This window comes from Macaca thibetana, chromosome 3 (genome assembly GCF_024542745.1).
Source record: "Macaca thibetana thibetana isolate TM-01 chromosome 3, ASM2454274v1, whole genome shotgun sequence".
In the NCBI taxonomy this organism is placed as follows: domain Eukaryota; kingdom Metazoa; phylum Chordata; class Mammalia; order Primates; family Cercopithecidae; genus Macaca; species Macaca thibetana.
The window spans coordinates 8,350,971-8,372,275 of NC_065580.1; the positions used below are offsets into that span (position 1 = coordinate 8,350,971).

Below are 21,305 nucleotides of genomic sequence, written 5' to 3' on the forward strand. Positions count from 1 at the left end.
GGCAGAGGTTGCAGTGAGCCGAGATAATGTCACTGCACTCCAGCCTGGGTGGCAGAGTGAAACTCCCTTTAAAAAAAAAAAAATTGTAATCCACATGGGCTGGGTTAGGCACTTTAGTAGTTCTCCTAACATCTGGCACAGTCTCTTACAGTAAATCTTCAATAATAAATACTTGATTTAGAGATTAGAATTTACAGGTAAGATACTCCTGAGAGAGGTAAGGGGAATCTAACCTTTGCCTAAGAAACAGGAAGCGGGTAGCAGTAGGCCCTGGGGTACCGCTGCTGGGAGGGGCCTTCCAGATTTAGGCGGACCCAGGCCAGAGGCAACAGGCATACAGAGGGAAAGAGGCGTTTTGCTCCTTCCTGGTGGAATAATGCTGAATCCTTGCAGCCTCTGGACAGATGTGGGAAGGCACCATCTCAAGAGGGGAGGAGCGGGGCTGGTCCTGGTCGGGCGGACCTGAGTGGGGCAGCCGCTCTCCCGGAACTGGAAGGGAAAGCCAGGGGGCTCTCAGGGGCCGTTGGTGTTGGTGTCCGAGCCGGGCGGGTCGAACGCCCAGGGCACTGCGCCCCGTAGCTGCCGCTCCTGCAAGGAAAAGCTCTGGGTGCGTATGCGGCTTGTCACCTCCTGGGTGCGCAGCGTGAGCCCGAAAATGTCTTCGTGGTAGCGTTGCTGATCCTGGTGTAAAAGAGCGCAGTGGATCAGAACCCGTCGGATACCTTGGCAGGAACCCCGCACGCCCGGGGCCTGGTCCCCGCCTCAGGCCCGCTCCCCGCCTCAGGCCCGCTCCGCTCCCAGCCCGCCCCTCCGCACCCGCAGCACGCCGATGACGTCGCCGGCCTCGTCCAGCTCCATGTCGCCCTCCGTTGCCAGGATGCGCTGCACGGTCTGCAGGACGTTGGTTGCCATGGTGACATCGCCGCAGACAAACATGTGGCCCCGCTCGAGGCACAGCACGCGGTGCACCTCCGCAGCCAGCTCCGTCCTCAGGATGTCCTGCACGTAGGTCTGCGGGAAGGCGGGGTTAGGGCGGGCCCTGGTGGGGGTGGGCGCGGGGGCGCAGCCCGGGGCTGCTGGCTGGCCCTGGGCGTGAAAGTCTACAGAGCGGGCCAGGTGGGGCCTGCATGCCCTGGGGCGGTGTCAAGAAGGGCGGAGCCAAAGGGGCGGGGCGGGGCGGGGCGGGGGGAGGCGGGCCTAGAGGGTGGTACACGAGGGTGGGCCAGAGTGTGCAGGGGTGGCTGAGTGGTCGTGGGAGGCCACGGAGGGCCATGGTTGGTGCCCTCCGCTGGATAGCGTGAGTCCTCCCCTCTCTCCCTATCTTCAGGTTACCATTGCGCGCTCACACCTTGGGGTTGTCAGGTTCCCGGGAGAAGGCGGTGAGGACTCGGCCAAACACCCCGCGCTGCTGGGCGTTCTGCACCTCGTCGCGGTAGAGATGGTCGAGTTGGGAGCATCGGCAGCCAAACACCAAAGTCATGGGAGTGGGCTGCAGCCCTGCAAGCAACCCCGCGCTTGGGAAGGCCCTTCTCCGAGGCACAGTGCTAGTGGGACCTCCCCACTAGCCACCCTCGCCCAGCCTGTCAGCCCAGCGTTTTGGGCTGAAGCTATTACTTTCATCTCCAAGAGGGTGCAGAATGCTTTCACAGAGACCCTGCACAGCCCTGATTTACAGAAGGAAGGGAAGCGCCGGTGAGGTGGTGGCCCCTGGTGGAGCTGCGCTAGAATGTGCGGCTTGGGACTCAGAATTCCATGCCCTTTGCACTGTGTTACATCGCAGTCCCCTTCCCTGCTCCCACTTCATATTCTCCCACACTTTTAACTCTCCTCCCAGTCACAGCCCTCTTCTTTTGATTGACAGACTACCCTGGGCACCCTGTGCTCAATTTGAACACCTTGTAGCATCCTTAGGTCTTGGACAGACCTTGGTCAGCTCTGGCACAGTCAAGAATCCACCTTGGGCAGTTCTTCTTTGAGTCTTAGCCCTAATCCCTTCGAAAATTCTATTTTCCTTTGTCCTTAATCCAGTCAACACCTACTATGTGCCAGGCACCAGGAAGCCAGACACACAGGGCCCAGCCCTTGCCTTCGGTACCTGCCCTCCCCTTGGTCTCAGGAGCGTCTTTTCAGCTTTGTGGCCTCTGTTTCCTGCTCTCTCTTTCCTATCTATTTCCTGCCTTCCAGCCCCACCGCTCTGTCCCTAGATTGTGTGACTCCTTCCAGTCAGTCCTTTAGTCGCCAGCCTCACCTTTGCTCTCAATGTCATGCAGCCGCTCCTGCCAGAATCCCCGGAAGGGGGCAATGCCAGTGCCTGGGCCCACCAGGATGCAGGGCAAGCTGGGATCAGGTGGCAGCCGGAAGGAGGGAGCCCTGGCAGGAGAGACACTCCATCAGGTCCCCTTTGCCATCCCTGCTCCCCCATTCTCACCATGCAGGGTGGGTGGAGCGAGGAGGAGCCAGGCTCTCCTGATAAATAAGTTGATATTCATGAAGTCCTTAAAGCAGTGTCTGGCTCATAGGAAGCATGATGGGTTTATTAAAAGAACTCTGGGCTGGGCACAGTGGCTCATGTCTGTAATCCCAGCACTTTGGGAGGCAGAGGTGGGAGGATTGCTTGAGCCCAGGAGTTCCAGAGCAGCCTGTGCAGAGACTTCCCATCTCAAAAACAAAAAAAACAAAAAAACTTCACCTTCTTTGAGTTCTTGGTGACACTAAGGCCAAGGGTGGTCTTAACCCTAACTAGTAGTTCTCCCTGGATTGAGTGAGGATTTAGTGACTGTAGTTCCCAGGTGCCATGCTGCCCAACATCAGACTGCCCAGGGCCATAGAGAGGAATACAGAAGCTTTCAGAAAGCCACAGGGCCAGCCGGTTTGATCCAAGCTCTGGCTCTGGGAGCTGGAGTTTCAGGGCAGGACTCTGAGTCTAAATGAATGAGAGAGTCAAAGCTTAACCAGAGTTCTGAAGTGACCTAATGACACCACATCCTTGACATGTTACAGAGCTCCTTCCTGTTTCCTGTGACACCCCTCACCAGTGACACTCCTTACTCCTCACCAAAGCTGCCACCCTGACCCTGGGCAGCTCCCCGCCGAGTCCTCCATCTCACTTACCCCCGGATGAAGCAGGGCACAGGGTCTCCGGGCTTGAGTTGGCTTAGCCACGTGGAGCAGACTCCATAGTGCAGGGGGCCCAGCCCATCTGGGGGTGGGAAGGAGAGGCCGGTGAAGGACCAGAGAGGGGCCACTCCCACCCCCGTTGTGGCCAGGCCTGCTCCTGCTTGTTGCCTCACCCTGGGTCCTGTATGCCAGCACAGCTACAGTGAGGTGGATCTCTCCTGGGTGGGTGCTGGGTGCTGAGCTGACTGAGTAGTACCGGGGTTGGAGCAGAGGCAGCTGGGTGAGGAGCAGTGGGGCAGGCAGTGCCACCGACGGGAACTGCTCCAGCACCTCCAGCAGCGTGGGGCAGCGGAACCACTTCCACTCCTCGTAGCGTCGGGGATCCTGGCAGGGCAGGATGCAGTGGGTTGGGGGCCCCATAGCCCTTCCTAGTGACCTCCCTTCTTGTCCCCTCCCCTGCTGAGCCTCTTTAGGGTTTCTCCCTCCTTAGTTCAGGCCAATAGAGCTTTCTGTAAGACCTGAAGAATACAGCCATGAATTCTTCCCTGGGGAGCTGGGTCTTAAAGCACCAGTGCATGTGAGCCAGAAGAAAGTCCCAGGGGGACCTTGCATGGAGGTTTCCTGCCCCTGGGGCTCCCCCAGTTCATCCCGTCTCTCTAGCCCCTGTGCCTTATTGGGGTGGCCCCCAACCTGACTGAGGGCCTCCAGCTCCTGCTGTTCCCTGGGCTCTTCTGCCAAGGTGCTGAGCAGCCGCAAGAGCTGAGGGCTGGGCGGGGAGGTGATGTCCAGGAAGAAGGTGAGAGCCTGGCGCAGCGTGCATGGGGGCAGCCGGGGGTCCCGCACCCAGCTGGGGGGAGGGCCACCTGGGGATGGTGCACAGCGACCTCTGAGGACAGGGCCCAGCAGAACTGTAGTACCTGGGCTGATGTGTTTGGGTGACTGTTAGAGAGCCTGCCCTTGAGCAGCGGGGTGGGCCTGTCTGGGTAGCCTCAGTGTGTTGTGTGGGGGCCTCTGGCTGGACTGGATTGGTCTGGGCTCCTCTGCCTCTGACTCCACCCCCTTATTTTAAATAAAGCCCAGGCATTGATGTGGCAGCAAATAGCCCCATTCCAGCTCCAGAGCAAGCTAGATTGCCAGGGGAGCTTTGGAGAGGAGCCCCGAGGGAAGGGACAGCCTTTTGGTGGGGGTGCATTTGAGGGTGTGGGGATGGTCCAGCAACAAGGCCAGCCGGGCAGTGAGCAGCACAGCCAGCTCTGAGCCCACCTGCTGAGCTGTGGAGGAGGTGGCCATCTCCCGGGGCCTGAGCTCCTGGAGGCCTGGGGTTGGGGGTGGGGCTGGGCATGGGGCTGGTGTGCCCTGTTGCATCCCAGGCTGCCCCTCACCAGGGCTGCCCTTCTCCAGTTGCTCTACTGCCACGGGCTCGGTGGGCGCAGGCGGGTCCTCCACGCGGCTCAGCAGCGCCTCCACAAGGCCGGGCCGGTTGGGTGGGCAGACACCTATGTGATCCCCCGGCTGGTACTGCAGCCCCTCCTGGCCTCCAGTGTCCAGGCGCACCAGGATGGTGGCCCTCCTGGGGGTGGGGAGAGGGGCACTTATGGGGAGTCAGAGAGGGGTGGGGGTGGGAGAATGTGGGAGGAGGAGGGTCCAGGGTCGGGGTGTGCAGGACAGGGGTTGGGGGGCGGTAAAGCCGTCGTCCTCACGTGGACTTGCTGCTTTGCAGGTTTTCCACTGAGAGAATTGTAGCCTGGAACATCTTCCGCCTGTGCACGTGGATCAGACCTGGTGGCGGGGAGGGGCAAACGAGGCAGCCTGAACCAGGGAGCAGGGCCTGGCCCCTGAGTGCTTTAGTCCCGGGGTATGGGGTCCTCTGAGAACCAGCCGGGTGAGGGTGAGGCCAGGGCCCACCTGGCAGCAACTGCAGGCCCTCGGCCTGGGCGCTCAGCCGGTACCTCTGGCGCTTCCAACTCCTTTTGGGGCTGAAGATGTCTCGGGCAGCAGCCTTGGCATCCTCTCCCACACAGAAGGTCTCACAGGCGGCCTGCGGGATAGGCCGGTGAGGGCTGAGGACCTCCCGCCACCAGGGGGCGACGTAGTGAGGAGCCTGGGCGGCTTCACTGCGTCTTGCTCCTGGGGGGTTGGCAGCCCCAGTGGCTGAGGCCGGCGCCAACGACAGCACCTTTTCCGCCAGCCCATTTCATGGATTCGCCGCTGGGCCCAGGGACCCAGCTGGCTCCTCCTCTGCACGTCCTGAATGGTGCATCGTTCCTTATCTGGTGAGTGTTAATCCCGTGACCCGAGAAGCACAGTGCTTGGCACACAGTAGCTCTGTGAAGGCATCTGTGTGTTCAGACCTGCATTCAAATTCCGACTCCCGTACTTAGAGTGACATGCCTCAGTTTCCCCATCTTTACACCTCATTGTGTTCTGGTGAAGAACGCCTGTGCGTGCAGATAGTGAGTGCTCCTGGGAAGGGACGCACAATTCGGGCGGCAGAGGGGATCCCACGGGGCAGACCCCTGGGGGGGTGTGGATCCTGTCAGGCACACAGCTGGAAAACTGCTGGGCCATTCCCAGGCTTGAAATCCAGGGCTCACCTGTGATTGGCTGAGCCTCATATCACCAAGTCCCGTTAATCTTTCTTTTGTGGTGCGTGTGAAGTCTTATATCTCTGCCTTCCTTCCTCGGCCCCCTCCCTCCCTCCCTTCCTTCCTATCTCCACTGTTGGTGCTCTGCTTAGCTCAGCCTTCCTGCTTCTGGTTCAGTGATGGCTGTAATGGATCCTACACCTATTCCCAAAACCTTATGATGTGGTCTCGTCCCGCTCCAATGGCTCTTTTTAAATTCTTTAAGTCTTATTTTCCGTTCCCTTCTTCCCAATCGGGGCCTATGTGTTTCTGCAGCCTGACCTCCCCGTTCCTGAGGTAGCCCTTCCTCTCCCCCTCCTCCTAGGATGCCCTCCTCCTCCAGTCAAGGCAAATCTGCTGAGCTCCAGCCTGGGCCCCGGGGGAGCAGCACTGCCCTGAACAGTGTGGCACTGGGGAGACCGAGCCCCTGTCAACTGCAGACATGATCCCCAGACGGGCAGTGCTGCCCCTGAGGAAGCCCAGGCTTAACAAGTCATGGCTCCCAGGGACCCACCTCTCCTTGAGCTTGCTTGCCTGGCCCCGGACCAGTTCTGTGGTGCAGGCACCGCCCCAGGCTGTCTGGCCTCTGACTTCCTGTGGCTTCTGTGCTGGCCTCAGCTTCAGCCTTTGCCTCTGTCTGACCTTCTCTCCGTCCCTTCCTTCTCCCTCCATCCTGCCCATCCTGGGTAGGGTGGCCTGCCCTGCACCCCCTCCCTTTGTGCACCCACTCATGAGGCCCAGCCTGTGCCTAGCTGAAGCTCCCTCCTGCCAGGGCCCTGCCTGCTCGCTTTCGGCTGCACTTCTGCCTGGGCTAGGCACCCCCTGTGGTCGGCAGGGCCACATCATCCTCTGCCTCTGACCCAGAAAAGCTGGCTATGCCATGGAGAGATGAGGGTGGATTTTGGGAGGAACAGGAAGGGACCAAAGAACCAGACAGAATCAGGACAGAGTGAGGCTGGAGGAGGCATCCCAGGTAGGAGAAGTCAGAGCAGGGGCTGGGCTGGGCTCACCTGGAAGGCAGCCTGGGCCCAGCCGCGGAAGGCCTCCTCCTGGCCACACAGCTCGTCGCCCTGGCCCAGCTGCAGCAGCCGCTCCCCGCCCAGTTCCTCCAGCCGCGTGTCCACCGCACGAGCAAAGGCGCAGAAGTGGGGGTAGGCCCGGGAGCCCAGCCCGAACACACAGAACCTGGGGTGCAGGGGTTGTCACTGGAGCTCCTTTTGCAGCCCACGTTTGCCCAGGCAGCTTGCCCACCCATTGCACCCCTCTTGGTGAGGCCCTGACCTGAGTGTGCCCAGGGCCCCTGCACTGTCTGTGTTACTGGACTCCTTCCTCTTCCGCCGCCAAGAGGACACCAGTGGGTCTGAGCAGGAGATGCTGTTGAAGCGGATCTTATAACTCCTGGCAAGAGAGGACAAAGACGAGGTTGTCACAGGGCCCTGGAGATACATCCCAGGCCCAGGTGCAGCCCCAGGGACAGCCTCAGGGTCTCCGCCTCTGGGACAGGAAAGGCCCTGCCCTTGGGAGGGGCTGAGGGCCAGCATCCCAGGGGCTTCTGAGCCTGGGGCCCTGCCACACCACACCCCCATCTCTGAAGACCTCAGGACTGTCTTGGCTCTCAGAAGCAGGCAGGTCTGGACTGCCGTTCCAGCCTGGAAGGGAAGGCATCCGAGAGCCCTGGCTTTTGGTGGGAAAACGAGTCGAGGCACAGAGGGAGGGCTTTTCAGACCCGCTTTCTGTTTGTGTCTCCAAATGCCTCAGCTCCCCCAGCCCCTCAAACTCTCAGCCAACTCACTTGTGCTGTTCCGGCCGAGGGGAGCTGTTGTAGGGACCGGACATCTCCATCAGGGCAGCTGCAAAGCTCTGGCGAGGGGAGCGTTTGCATCAGGGTTAGTTTTGTTTCATTTCAAACAACACAGAAGTTTAAAACTGTACCAGCTGACCCTCATTATTATTGATTCGTAACTTTTAATTTTTGTTTGTTTTGAAAATTTCAAAAGCGATCTGATGTTTTTGAAAAATGACATTACAGAAATGTGAAAAGTAATAAAGACCACCCCATCCTCCTCCAGGCATATGCACCATTGACAGATGTTAACCTTCCAGCCCTTTTTCCTTGAACTTATGTGCATATTTATAGTATTTTTTTAAAAATAAAAGTGGTACCATACTATACTTCCTTGTTTTTAATCAATAATTTTTTTTTTTTTTTTTTTTTTTAAGATGGAGTCTTGCTTTGTTACCCAGGCTGGAGTACAGTGGCGCGATCTCACTGCAACCTCTGCCTCCTGGGTTCACACCATTCTCCTGCCTCAGCCTCCCGAGTAGCTGGGACTACAGGCGCCCACCACCGCACCCGGCTAATTTTTTTGTATTTTTAGTAGAGACGGGTTTCACTGTGTTAGCCAGGATGGTCTCGATCTCCTGACCTTGTGATCCGCCTGCCTCGACCTTCCAAAGTGCTGGGATTACAGGTGTGAGCCACCGTGCCGGACTTTAATCAATAATTTATTGCAGGCATCCCTCCAGGCCAATACAACAATATTGACCTAATTAAGTAGTATTGTTTTTAGATATGGGTCTTGCTGTGTTGCCCAGGTTGAGAGGCAGTGGCTCGATCATATTTCACTGTAACCTCGAATTCCTGGGCTTAAGGGATTTTTCTGCCTTCCTAGTAGCTAGATCTATAGGTTTGTGACACCACTCCTGGTTAATTGTTAAATTTTCTGAAGAGATGGAGTCTCACTGTGTTGTTCAGTCTGGCCTTGAACTCCTGGGCTCAAGCAATCCTCCTGCCTGGACTTCCCAAAACATGACCTCATTCTTTTTAGTGGCTACATTGTACTTCACTGAGACTGAAGGGCAGCTGGGTGGTCTGGGAACAATGCGCCCTCAAACGCCCTTGTACCTGTGCCTCGCTCCCACTTTTAAATGCTTCAGCTGAGTAATCCTTAGAAGTGGAGTTGCTGAATCCCCACTTGTTGGGGCAGGCAGATATCCTGCAGCTGCAGGGGAGGGCACGGCTCTTTCCTCAGTCCCAGGTAGCAATGGCTAGGGCAAATCTTTCCTGTTTTAGTGGATTTCATGGGTGGACAAACTCTCAGTTCCTTTGGCAGTGTCCTGGTCACTAGCAGACATTGTGCAGGTTGCCCTCCTCAGAAGACCATGGCCCTGTTTGTGATGCCATGACAAAGCGGCGTGAAGCGGACCTCCCAGGGGAAGGAAGCTGGAAGGAACGGCATCTGGTGCTCAACTGCAGATGCCTCTGGGTGCTGGTTCCCAGGTTCGCCAGAGTTAGCAAGCGTGATTTGAATTTCATTTTTGAATGTTTTGTCAACGTGCAACACAAGTCCAGAGGTGCACACATGTTGTAAATGTACAGCTCTAAAGGTTGTCATAAACTGAACACACCTGTGAAACCGGCATCCCATCGAGAAACATTACCCATGGCTGGGTGCAGTGACTCACGCCTGTAATCCCAGCACTTTGGGAGGCTGAGGTGGGTGGATCACCTGAGGTCAGGGATTCAAGACTAGCCTGGCCAACATGGTGAAACCCCGTCTCTACTAAAAATACAAAAATTAGCTGGCCATGGTGGCAGGCACCTGTAATCCCAACTACTCGGGAGGCTGAGGCAGGAGAATCACTCGAACCGGGGAGGCAGAAGTTGCAGTGAGCCGAGATCACGCCATTGCACTCCAGCCTGGGCAACAGAATGAGACGCCATCTCAAAAAAAAAAAAAGAAAGAAGAAAAAAAAGAAACATTACCCGCATCCTGGAAGCCACCTTTGTGCCTCCTTCCTGTCACTGCCACCCCCACCCCAGTGACTATCTCCTCTCCCAATTTCTTACTCCATGGATTAGTTCTGCCTGTTTCTGAACTTTATATAAAGTGAATCCTGTAGTACAGTGTGTATTCTTTGGTCTGGCTTTTTTTTTCTCTTCACATTTCTTTGAGATTCACCTGCATTGTTGTGTGTGGTTGTCTTTTGTTCACACTTAGTGCAATATGGCACTTGAATATACCAGAATTTATCCGTTTTTGTCGATGGTCATTTGAATTGTTTCCAGTGTGGGGTAGTACAAACAAATTTGCTATAAATATTCCTGTTCATATTTTAGTGAATATACCCCATTTTCTGTGAGCTGTATTCCTAGATTTGTTAAAAGTTTGGCATAAAATTACATACATTGAACTGCACAGATCTTAAAGGGCAGTTTAATTTGCTTTGCTGTTTGACAGTTTTATTTAATTTAATTGATTAATTAATTAATTTATTTTTTGAGACGGAGTCTCGCTCTGTCGCCCAGGCTGGAGTGCAGTGGCTGGATCTCAGCTCACTGCAAGCTCCGCCTCCCGGGTTCACACCATTCTCCTGCCTCAGCCTCCCGAGTAGCTGGGACTACAGGCGCCTGCCACCTCGCCCGGCTGGTTTTTCGTATTTTTTTAGTAGAGACGGGGTTTCACCGTGTTAGCCAGGATGATCTCGATCTCCTGACCTCGTGATCTGCCCGTCTCGGCCTCCCAAAGTGCTGGGATTACAGGCTTGAGCCACCGCGCCCGGCCGACAGATTTGTTTTATTTATTTGTATTTTATTTTGAGTAGAATTCTTGCTCTGTCACCCCCACACTGGAGTGCAGTGGCGTGATCTCAGCTCACTGCAACCTCCACCTCCCAGGTTCAAGCAATTCTCCTGCCTCAGCCTCCTGAGTAGCTGGGATTACAGGTGTGCACCACCACGCCCAGCTAATTTTTGTATTTTTAGTAGAGATAGGGTTTTGCCATGTTGGCCAGGCTGGTCTTGAGCTTCTGACCTCAAGTGATCTGCCCACCTGGGCCTCCCAAAGTGCTGGGATTACAGGCGTGAGCCACCGCGCCTGGCCTGGCAGTTTTATTTTTTAAAAAAGAGATTCAACATGCATCTACCCTATGACCTACCAATTCTACTCCTAGGTATTTATCCAAGAGAAATAAAAACATAAGCCCACAAAAGCCGGGTACAAGAATGTTCATAACAGCTTTATTCATAATAGCCCCGACCTGGAAACAGCCCAAGTGTCACCAACAGGAGAACGGATAAACAAACTGGGGATATTCACACAATGAACGGCACTCGGCAGCAGAATGAGTGAAATACTGAGTCATGCAACAACACGGGTGGGCTTCAAAAACAGACTCAGCAGGAGATGCCATAACACTGCGTGCTTCCATCTCGCTGCTGTTCTAGAGCAGGTGAAACTAATCTGTGGTGACAGACACTTCTGACAGAGAGACAGACTGGAAAGGGATTCACGTGAGGAACTGATGAGGGAACTTTCCAGGGTGATGAAAATGTGCTATGCCTTGTGAAGGCTGTAGCTTATATGGGTGTCTATACACCTTTATGCTAAAAAAAAGTCAATGGCTGGTGCTATTTTTCTTTAAAAGGTAGGTCAGAATGGGGGCTGAAATGGACACTAAGGCAGCAAAAAGGCTTTCACCAGATTCAAGCTTGCTTACGATACTGAGGGCCTGGTGCAGTGGCTCATGTCTGTAATCCCAGTACTTTGGGAGGCCGAGGCAGGCGGATTGCTTGAACCCAGGAGTTAGAGACCAGCCTGGGCAACATGGCGAAACCCCATCTCTACAAAAAATACAAAAATTAGCTAGGCATCATGGCATGTGGCTGTGGTCCCAGCTACTTGGGAGGCTGAAGTGGCAGGATTGCTTGAGTCTGGGAGGTTGAGGCTGCAGTGAGCCATCATCGTACTACTGCGCTCCAGCCTGGGCCACAAAGTGAGACCCTGTCTCAAAGGAAAAAAAAAGAGTACTGAGGAGGTACTTAGTGCTAATAAGGGCTTTAACACCTAGAAGCTGGAGCAGGTAAGACCCAGAAATGAACCTAGCCTGGGGCAGCTCAGAGACACCTACGCTTGCAAGAGAAGGCATTCAATGATGGCACTCTAGCTTTGTGTTTCTTTTTAAAAAGTGAAGTTATTTAACCTATGTTGGCATCGAAACAGCTCTCTATTTCTTCTTTTAAAAAAGGAACCTGTGGCAGGAGGATCTCTTGAGGCTAGGAGTTCAAGGCCAGCCTGGGCAACATAAATAGATTCTCAAAATAAATAAAACAAAGAAAAGAAAAGAGAATGCCGGAATAGTGTTGTGCGTGTTGTAAATGTACAGCTCTATGGATTTTTACAAACTGAACACACCTGTGTAGCCAGCGTCCCATTAAGAAACATTACCCACATCCTAGAAGCTGCCCTCAATGACATATCCCTATTTTTCTTGTTAGTGCCTGAGCACAGTCTAACCTCTTGGTCAGCCAGGACATGCCTTCCTTGTATTAAAAACTTGCACTGATAATGGAAATGACTTGGGGACGCAGTTCAGCAGATGTGCTTGTAGGCGGGCAGCCATGTGGATGGGCTAGGAGTGTGGCTTGTGTGGGGTTTCAGGCTCCAGCGGTCTCTTAGCGTCATCTCCCTTTCCATCCTGGTGTGTGTGTGCGTGTATGTGTGTGTGTGTTGGGCAGAGGTTCCTGCCCAGTCACTCCAATTCTGAGTCTCTCCTCATTCCCAGCAGCCCCTTTCCTGGAAGCTCTCACCTCTCCATTCTCCGGGGGATCCCCATTCCCGAATGTGCTGGTTACCACCAGCACCAGCGTCTCGTGTTCGAGGGACACCACGTCATACTCATCCATACACAGGACCTGTGGGTGGGAAGACAGATATCCTGGGTTCTGTGACCCCCGCAGGCCCTGTCCTCCTCGCTCTGGCCTCCCTGGCAGTGCAAGATTCAGGCCCCAATTTGATCTCTAAAGACCTGTGGTTCCGGGTGCCAAGTCACACCTGTGAGTCCTGACTTTTAACACTTCCTGTCCTCCAGGGCACCCCTGAAGATACTGATAGAGCCCCCTCTTTCTAGCTCCCTGCTCCCCTGAGCTCAGCCCTACCCGGGGATCAAAAGCCTTCCGGAAAAGTCTCCCCAGCTGCTGTGCGTAGCTCTGGGCCCGGCCGGTCTCGGAGCCATACAGGATTGTCGCCTTCACTCGCTTCGCCATCACGGTGCCCATGAGCGAGGCAGAGATCTTCACGGCACTGCGGGAGAGGGAGGCGTGAGGGTGTCCCAGGTGCACAGAGGCAGGGCCTCCCCAGGCAAGGGTCCACTCCCCTCACAACAGGGTTTTGGTGTACTGAGTGGTGGGCCCAGAACACTGCTGGGGGCAGGGTCCCCCAGGGTGCATGGGGGAGGGCAGTGCTCCTGGGTACCCACTTGGCCACTTCTTTAAAGGTCTTCTTCCTGGTGATGCCGGTGCCCTTGGCCGCACTCCCCTTCCAGGGGTCTGGCTGCAGAGAGGTGATGGGGTTGGGAGGGGAGGTAAAGAAAAGGAAAGGTTAGAGGTCCCCAGGGGCTGCGTAGAATTAGAGCTGGGCCCAGGCTGGCAGAGCCAGTTACGGTGGGCACCTGGTAGCGGAAGGCTGGTGACAGGAAATAGTTGACCATCTCCTGATGGAAGACAGGAGTGAGGCTGCCCGAGATGGGGGGCACGATCCAGGCCCAGTCTGCAGGGCAGCCCCCCCTGGCCTTCTGCTCATTCTCCAGGTGCTTCATGAAGGAGGCTGTGGCGGCGTGGTGGTCCACAATGGTGACTTTGGCCAGCTGGAAGGGAGAGAGGGGGGAGAGGCTCAGACCAGACCCACAGACCTCGCCCATTCTCCTTCCACCACTCCTGTCACCCAAAACCACATGTGCCTAGGTTACCCCGTATCTAACACACCCTGTGTCCCCTCAAACCACAATGTCGCCCTCACCCCAAACTGCATCATGCATGGTCATGCTCCAAGTTCAACATGAAACAACAGCTCTAATCTCCAGCATCTATATGCCTGGCCCCCAAACCAAAGAGCCCACAGAAATTCTCTGCAGGCCCCGGTTTCCTCAAACTATGACTCCTGGTGTGCCCTCCATCCTAGTATTCGTTTCCAGGATCCAGTGGATCCCCACAAACTAAAATACCCAATATGCCCTGAGAATCAATATGACTGGGCATGCTGTAAACAGCAAGGTCCCTAGCACACAGTAAGCCGCCAGATGACAGCACCTGGAATAGTACCTGCCCTGTCCCCGAACCGCAGGCCAGTGTGTGCCATGGCACTGGGACTATGGAACTTCTTCTGCCTGTCCAAATCCTGCCCCAGTTTCTAAATGGCTCCCTCTCCTCCAACCCCCACCCCTGCTGCCCCTGTACGAAAACCCTTTGCCTTCCTGGCCAGTCTGGGCCTATGCACCTGGTAACTGTGCAGCACGGCCACGTTGATTTCCACCGCTGCCTTGTCTTTCCATAGGGACGAAGTTGTCCGGGTATCCAGGTCCATGCAGACAGCCACGTCCTGGGGCAGGAGGGTGTGTGGCGTTGGTGGGGACAGAGATGATGGGGGTGGGGTGGGGAGACTAGCTGTTTCCCACGCATGGCTGGGAGGAGTGAGGTGGGTGGCGTCCACTGGGAGGCCTGGCTGTCGGGTGGACTGGTTCAGGTTTTTGCCTGCAAAGGCGCCTCAGAGCAGAGAGGGATCTTGGGCCAGTCACTCAGCCCCGGGCTTTAATTTCTCATCTATAAAATGGGTCTTAACCTTTTCCGAGTCAAGGTCCCCTTTGAGAATCTGATGAAAGCTCTAGAGCTATGGGTCCTATACCTGGAAGAACAACTACATGTTCACACCTACGCCCATGCCCCCCTCATCCACCTACTCACACTCACACCCACCCACAAACCCACACACTGACACCCGCCCACTCCCACAAACCCACAATTTCACACTCACTGCCTACACACACCCACACTCACACCCACACTCTCACACTCATCCCCTACACACCCCCACACACTGATGCTCACCTACCCCTACAAACCCACACACACTCACCCCTACACACCCCCACAAACCCACACTCACCTACCCCTACAAACCCACACACTCACACTCACCCCCTACACACCCCCACAAACCCACACTCACCTATCCCTACAAACCCACACACTCACACTCACCCCCTACACACCCCCCCAAACCCACACTCACCCCTACAAACCCACACATTCACACTCACCCCCTATACAACCCCACAAACCCACACTCACCTACCCCTGCAAACCCACACATTCACACTCACCTACCCCAACAAACCCATGCACTCAAGCACCCTACACACACCCACAAACCCACACTCACCTACCCCTACAAATCCACACATTCACACTCACCCCCATACAACCCCACAAACCCACACTCACCTACCCCTGCAAACCCACACACTCTCACCCCCTACGCACCCCCACAAACCCACATTCACCTACCCCTACAAACCCACATACTCTCACCCCCTACAAACACCCACAAACCCACACCCACCCACCCCCACAAACCCACACACTCACACTCACCCACTCACACCCCCCCACACACACCCTCCCATCCCCCCACCCCTTTGCCTCAGTGGTTCCAGAGCTCGTCCTCAGTTCCTATTTAGGAGGCAGCCCTGGACCTGCTCTGATTGTCCCCATGGCTGGCATTTTGGGGATGGAGTGAGAGCCAGACTCCTGCCTGGGGCAGGGACATTCGGTGCCTGAGCCCCACCCCACGCCTCACCTCCAGGATGTTGTAGCGGTGAGGGTCACACAGGTTCCTCGTGCCGATCTCAGTGCTCATGTACCAGCCACTGAAGGGGGCTGCGGGGAACTCCAGGCCCCCAATTTCCAGCAGCATGTTGGACACTGCTGGGAGGGCGTACCAGCGCAGGCCCAGGGCTGCAAACCACTCCAGCCTGGGGGTGTTGGGGTATGGGATCAGCACCCCCTTGCAGGCCCTCCTCGAGAGGCTCAGGGATGGCCCCCTCCATCCCACCCAGTCAATCCCTTTGGTGCTCACGTAGGGTGCTCCAGGGGCACCTCAAGGACCAGCTCAGGGGGCAGAAGGAAGAGTTCTGGGGGCTCATCCGGGACTTGCAGCAGCAGGGGCAGCACGTCAAAGCGACCGTTTCCTGGGGTCCAGCCATGCTGAATGCAGAGCTGTGGGGAGCGGGCCAGAGGGGGGCCTGGGGGCTGAGCCTCATGCCCTCCTCAGGGACCCCTCTGTCCACTGTCTCCTGCCTTCAACTCCAGGACCCCTCATTGACTGGGTCTCCGTGACCACCCAGGCACTCCTCCTTTGGCGTTTTTCATCCTTTATCTCACCGAGGCTCCCCTCTTCCTGCCTGGATCCCCAGAGCCTTCTCCCACTGGTTTCCTCATTCTCCACCTTGGAGATACCCTTGTTGGTGGTTCTCGGTGCCCACCTCGGTGATCTCGACGTTGGCTGGGTCCCCCCGCACAGAGCCGTCCTGCTGCCGGTAGCCCGCATAGCGCACCAGCTGGCTGTTCCAGATTCGGAAGTCTCCTCGGCCAGGGCAGCGCTGCGGGAACACTGTGATGGCCGAGCTGGCACGCATGGGGAAAGAGCTGGTCAGAGCCCTGCCTTCCCTGCCTCGGGGGAGAAGGCTGGGGCCTGGTGTGGTGGGGAGCACTCACCGAAGGTTGCCCCGGTTGGTGGCGTATTTGATGTGGTTGCAGATGTAGGTGAACATTTCCTGTGCAGACCTGCAGTCCCGGGCATCGAACACCTGAGCCAGCCGAGGCAGCGAGAGAGGAGGGTGAGGAGAGAGACGGGATCTTGAGTATCAGCCCCAGAGGAGCTGCTGATGAGGAGGCAGGGGCCATGGTTCACCCCATGGCGCCCTCCTGACCATTGGCATCCACACTGATCCCTTCCTGCCCTCCTCTCTGACATAAGTGGCACCATCCGGGCTGCTCCTCATCTCCCTGGGCCAGGTGTCTCCCCATCCCTACAGAAACTGACTTGGTACCCAGTACAGAGGAGGGACTCAGCCTCTGTCAAACTGATGCTTGGGTTAGGCACTAACAGATGTCTAAGAGGCCACCTAAGAGTGTGGGCAGCAAATCCCCCATGATCCATGGCACTCAAGAAATGACGGGTGACCCCAGCCAGCCATCTGATTTTATTTGAGCACATGGATGGTAGGAAGGGAAGGCTGCACCAGGGGCCTCCTAGGACCCTGCTCATCCTGACATTCTAGGGCTTGGAGGAGCTGTCTTGGCTGGCTGAGTGGAGGCCCCAGGAGGAGGCTGGGAGGTCCCACTCTTGCCTGAGGAGGAGGAAACATGTGCCAGTGACAGGGGCAGGGGAGTGGCAGGGACCAGCCTGGGGTCAAGGGAGGGACGCAGCTCTGAGTGGGGTCCACTATGGCAGCTCAGATGGATCAAAGTTGAGTTAAAGCTTTGAACAACTTAGAGTGTCAGGCAAGTGTCAGATAGGATTGTTTTTATTTTATTTGAGGCTCCTTTGGGATTCACTGGGCACGTGGCTTTATCTCAAACTCTTTGGCGGCCAGTGATGGTGAAGGAGGCCAAGGCCATGGGACCAAGTTCCCCATGGGGCAGCTTGCTTCTCTCAGTGCTGTGGTCACAGGCTGTTCCAGTAACCAAGGCTAGCCCCGAGTCTGTGGGCTGGGGTGTGAGGGAGGGTGCACGTCGAGGCAGGGGAACTGGGGGAGCAGCGGGTGTGGGTGAGGGGCTGCACTGGACTGGCCTAGCAGGAGAAGCCTTCTCCCTTGGGGGAGAAGCAGCAGCCAGGGCTTTCCAGGAGGCTGCTCCTGCTACTGACAGAACCGCCCAAGGAAGCTCCGCTCAGCTGTCCTCACCCCTGCAGCAGGTCTAGACTTCTTTCGCCTCCTCCAGCCAAGGCACTACCATAGGGCCTAATAACCAGGTCTTCACTACTGGGTTGAGGTTCCCCTGGGTGCTGAGGGTGGGGCGGTCCCCCTACCTTTCCCGTCTCTAAGGGAACAGGCAAGGATCTCCCCCACTGTTTGGGACCTCCTGGTCCCTGGGAAGCCTCAGGAACTGCCCCGCCACCCCGCTCCCCTTTTAGTAGTGCCTGGCTCTCTCGCTCGCTGGCCTCACCTGCAGCTTCCCCCACTGGATCCGGCCCACACAGCGGGGAGCGTTGCGCCAGGCCTGCTTGGCCCCGAACACGAGCTCGCTCTCCCTAAGCTGGTAGGTGCCTGTGGCTGCCACCTCGGCTTCCACCTCTTGAAGCCGCTGTTCGTGGGCCTGGGAGCCGCTCCTGGGGAGGAGAGGGGTGGCAAAGGGACAAGCAGGAAGTTGTGTGGGACAGGGAGGCCCTCCTCCAGGCTGTGTGAGCGCTGGGGGAGGGCAGGAGGGGCCCATGTGGTGTTGGGATCTGGGAAGGGAGTGGACCACTTTGGGATCTGGGAAGGGAGTGGGCCACGTTGGGATCTGGGAAGGGAGTGGGCCACCTTGGGATGTGGGAAGGGAGTGGGCCGCCTTGGGATCTGGGAAGGGAGTGGGCCGCCTTGGGATCTGGGAAGGGAGTGGACCGCCTTGGGATCTGGGAAGGGAGTGGGCCGCGTTGGGATCTGGGAAGGGAGTGGGCCGCGTTGGGACCTGGGAAGGGAGTGGGTCGAGGGAAGGTCCTCGTGGGGTTTCTGGGGCCTCAGTGGAACAAGGGAGGCTGTGTCGTCCGGGAAGCTATCACCTCCTGATGGAGCTGTAGTACTGGTTGATGAAGTCCCGGGCCTGACTCAGCAGCTGCTCAGGGGCCGGGGGGCCAGGGGAGGGCCGGCCCTGTAGTTTCCGTGGAAATACCAGGGAGCCCAGGCAGCGTCTTGGGGTGCAGGGCCCATCCTGGGTCGAGGGAGTGCAAAGGTCAGGCCAGGCCAGGGAGCAGGGGTGGGACAGGAATGGGGGAGAGGGAGGAAGGGTGCATGGGTGGAACAGGGGAAAGGGAGGAGGGATGCAGGGTTGGGATGGGGGAGAGGGAGGAGGGGTGCAGGGGTGGGATGGGGGAGAGGGAGGAGGGGTACAGAGATAGGATGGGGAGAGGGAGGAAGGGTGCAGGGGTGGGACAGGGGAGAGGGAGGAGGGGTGCAGGGGTGGGATGGGGAGAGGGAGGAGGGATGCAGGCGTGGTATGGGGGAGAGGGAGGAGGGGTACACGGGTGGGACAGGGGAGAGGGAGGAGGGGTACACGGGTGGGATGGGGAGAGGGAGGGGGTGCAGGAGTGGGATGGGGAGAGGGAGGAGGGGTGCAGGGGTGGGATGGGGGAGAGGGAGGGGGTGCAGGAGTGGGATGGGGAGAGGGAGGAGGGGTGCAGGGGTGGGATGGGGGAGAGGGAGGGGGTGCAGGAGTGGGATGGGGAGAGGGAGGAGGGGTGCAGGGGTGGGATGGGGGAGAGGGAGGAGGGGTGCAGGGGTGGGACAGGGGAGAGGGAGGAGGGGTGCAGGGGTGGGATGGGGAGAGGGAGGAGGGATGCAGGCGTGGTATGGGGGAGAGGGAGGAGGGGTGCAGGGGTGGGACAGGGGAGAGGGAGGAGGGGTACACGGGTGGGATGGGGAGAGGGAGGGGGTGCAGGAGTGGGATGGGGAGAGGGAGGAGGGGTGCAGGGGTGGGACAGGGGAGAGCTTGAACCAGGGTGCGGGAGTAAGGCTGGAGGCTGAGGGTCACCCAAGTCCCGTGCATGTCCCTCAACTCCGCTGGTTCTTCCCAGTCCTCTCTTCTTTTTGGAAACATGAGGCCAATTCAGAGAAGGGTGGCGCTTCCCTCTCCAGCCCCATCTGAGGCCTGGCCTTACCCACCCTTTCCCCTGGAGACGATGGGGATGGGGACACGGCAGGCCAGCCTCACCTGCTGCGCCTGGGCGCTGAGGGTGTCATAGGCGATGCTCCCCACCTCCCAGTTCTTCACACGAGGGAACTTGGGCCCCTCCGGGGGCTGGGTTAGCGGGGAGCTCGGGGGGCTGTTGGGAGCCAGGGATAGGGTCATCAGGAAAGGGTGTGTTTCCTTTTAGCCTCCCCAGATGTCACCCGGAGGCCACTGTTACAGCACTGGCGATCTCAAGGCCCACCTGCTGCATGCCTTCTGACGTCCCCCATGCCTTAGGAGGTAGGCGTGAGCTGTGCCTCTGTTTATAGACCAGGGTCCTGGGCCACAAGGGCTGCTGGTGCTGAGCTCCTGAGTCCCTGCCCAGAGGCTGAGTTTGTACCCCACCTGCAGCACCTGCTTCACCTCTTCTGGAGATGGGGTGTCCAATCCCCGCAAAGTTGCTATAAGCCCTACCCTGAGGGGGACAGAGCCTGGTGCTTGAGTAGAGGGAAGCCCTGCAGGGATTCCTCAGCCCTGATTTCCCTCCACACTCACACCCCCTCCTGACAGTAGCCCCTTGTGTGAAGGGAAGCCTCGCAGGCCTTATCACTTCCTCCCAGAGCCACCAGCGGCAGGGAGGAAGGGAGGGACTCAGGCCAAGGGTGCGCCTGAGCAGCAGGGCCCCAGCCCTCAGCCTTCCCCGCATAGCCGCCTGCAGCCCCAGCCTGCTCCCCTGGCCTGGCACCCCACCAGGCCTCTGGGTCCTTCCTCTCTACTGGGACCTCTGCCCCAGGGAGGACTCTTCTGGGAACTGCATGGTCCAGTTTTCGGGTGACAGCCACTAGGAGAGGGGGCTGGAGCAGGGGAAAAAGGCCTGGTGGCTCTGTCTTCTCAGTCCCCTTACCCCAAGGGCCTGAGTCTCCTGCCCAACTCTCTCGCTCTTCTGGGAGACCCCACCTTCTCACTCTCCTGTAACCACTGCTGTCAGCTCCTTTCTTCTCCAGCTAAATAATCATCGCTGTGGTTGAATGCTTGCTGTGAGCTAGAAACTTACTACCCCACGGAGTAAGTATTGCCGTATCTCCGTTCTACATAAATGGAGGTTCCGAGAGGTTAAGTAACTTGCTCAAACAGCTCTTGGCGGCAGAGCAGCATTCAAACCCTGGCCGGATTCTATAGCTGGCAACCTTACTCCCAGCTTTCACCTGCCGACTCTGATCCTGGTCTCCTTTCTGAGCCTCCCAGACTGTCCTGTTCTGTGCACACCGATAGCCCTTTTGCATTTGTGACCTGGCCCTCCTGGCTGGGCTACAGGTTCCAGACCTTCCCAGCCCCAGGCTTCAGGCCTTGACACCACCCTTGTGCCCACCTACTCCTAGCTGCCTGGCCCTTACCTGTGTTCTGGTGCTGGCGGGGGTAGGGATGCCGGGGCCCGGCTGGGCTCAGGGGCTGAGGTGGCTGGGCCCTGCTTGCCGCACAGCCCAAGGCCCAGCCCCAGCCCCAGGCCACAGGGTGGCCCAGGTTCCTGGGCCACGCTCTTCAAGTTGCCCATGTCACTGTGCGTCCACTCTGCTGCCTGCTCCAGCAGAGCCCTGGCCTTTTCCTTAGGAAGAGGGAGGGGACTGAGAGGAGGGGGCAGTGGGAGGGGGCTCTCCAGGGCTGGCCCTCGCCCCGCCCCTGTCCCATACACAATGGGACAGGAACAAGCCCGGCTGGGAGGCTCTAAAGCCTCAGCTCCACGCCCGCCGGCCTGGAGGGTGGGGGGCCGGACGCCTGGGTTCCGCTGTGAGGACTGAGGCTGATAAGTGGGACCCAGGTGTCCAGCAGAGCCCTGGGGCTGCAGCGTGGGGGCTGGGGCATGG

The 21,305-nt window shown here is 57.6% G+C and overlaps 1 protein-coding gene across 3 annotated transcripts; it reads right to left on the bottom strand.

Annotated features, from left to right (window-relative positions):
• Nucleotides 1–98: 98 nt before the first annotated feature.
• Nucleotides 99–21,305, bottom strand: NOS3 (nitric oxide synthase 3). Of its 3 annotated transcripts, XM_050785769.1 has the most exons (26): nucleotides 20,838–21,305; nucleotides 19,486–19,597; nucleotides 18,338–18,486; nucleotides 17,743–17,905; nucleotides 16,291–16,382; nucleotides 16,059–16,200; nucleotides 15,653–15,792; nucleotides 15,374–15,548; nucleotides 14,015–14,116; nucleotides 13,191–13,385; nucleotides 12,999–13,072; nucleotides 12,679–12,823; nucleotides 12,331–12,435; nucleotides 7,534–7,601; nucleotides 7,023–7,139; nucleotides 6,752–6,926; nucleotides 5,023–5,155; nucleotides 4,818–4,896; nucleotides 4,500–4,687; nucleotides 3,808–3,980; nucleotides 3,291–3,501; nucleotides 3,112–3,199; nucleotides 2,249–2,370; nucleotides 1,349–1,497; nucleotides 817–1,011; nucleotides 99–681 (listed from the first exon to the last, which is right to left on the bottom strand). In XM_050785769.1, the coding sequence occupies exons 1-26, from the start codon at nucleotides 20,993–20,995 to the stop codon at nucleotides 514–516; spliced, it is 3,618 nt and encodes a 1,205-aa protein (XP_050641726.1). In that variant the 5' UTR covers nucleotides 20,996–21,305; the 3' UTR covers nucleotides 99–513. The 3 variants fall into 3 exon arrangements, with proteins under 3 accessions (XP_050641726.1, XP_050641728.1, XP_050641727.1); XM_050785771.1 differs by lacking the exons at nucleotides 99–681; nucleotides 817–1,011; nucleotides 1,349–1,497; ... (8 more) ...; nucleotides 7,023–7,139; nucleotides 7,534–7,601 and adding an exon at nucleotides 10,740–11,364; XM_050785770.1 differs by lacking the exons at nucleotides 99–681; nucleotides 817–1,011; nucleotides 1,349–1,497; ... (8 more) ...; nucleotides 7,023–7,139; nucleotides 7,534–7,601 and adding an exon at nucleotides 10,740–11,524.

Coding starts and splice junctions, on each gene's coding strand:
- NOS3 (XM_050785769.1), bottom strand. CDS start 20,995: ATGGGCAACTTGAAGAGCGTGGCCCAGGAACCTGGGCCACCCTGTGGC. Junction 12,824..12,998: donor ACCTTTAAAGAAGTGGCCAA/GTGGGTACCCAG, acceptor CCTCTCCCGCAG/TGCCGTGAAGATCTCTGCCT. Junction 1,498..2,248: donor GCATGACATTGAGAGCAAAG/GTGAGGCTGGCG, acceptor GGTTGCTTGCAG/GGCTGCAGCCCACTCCCATG.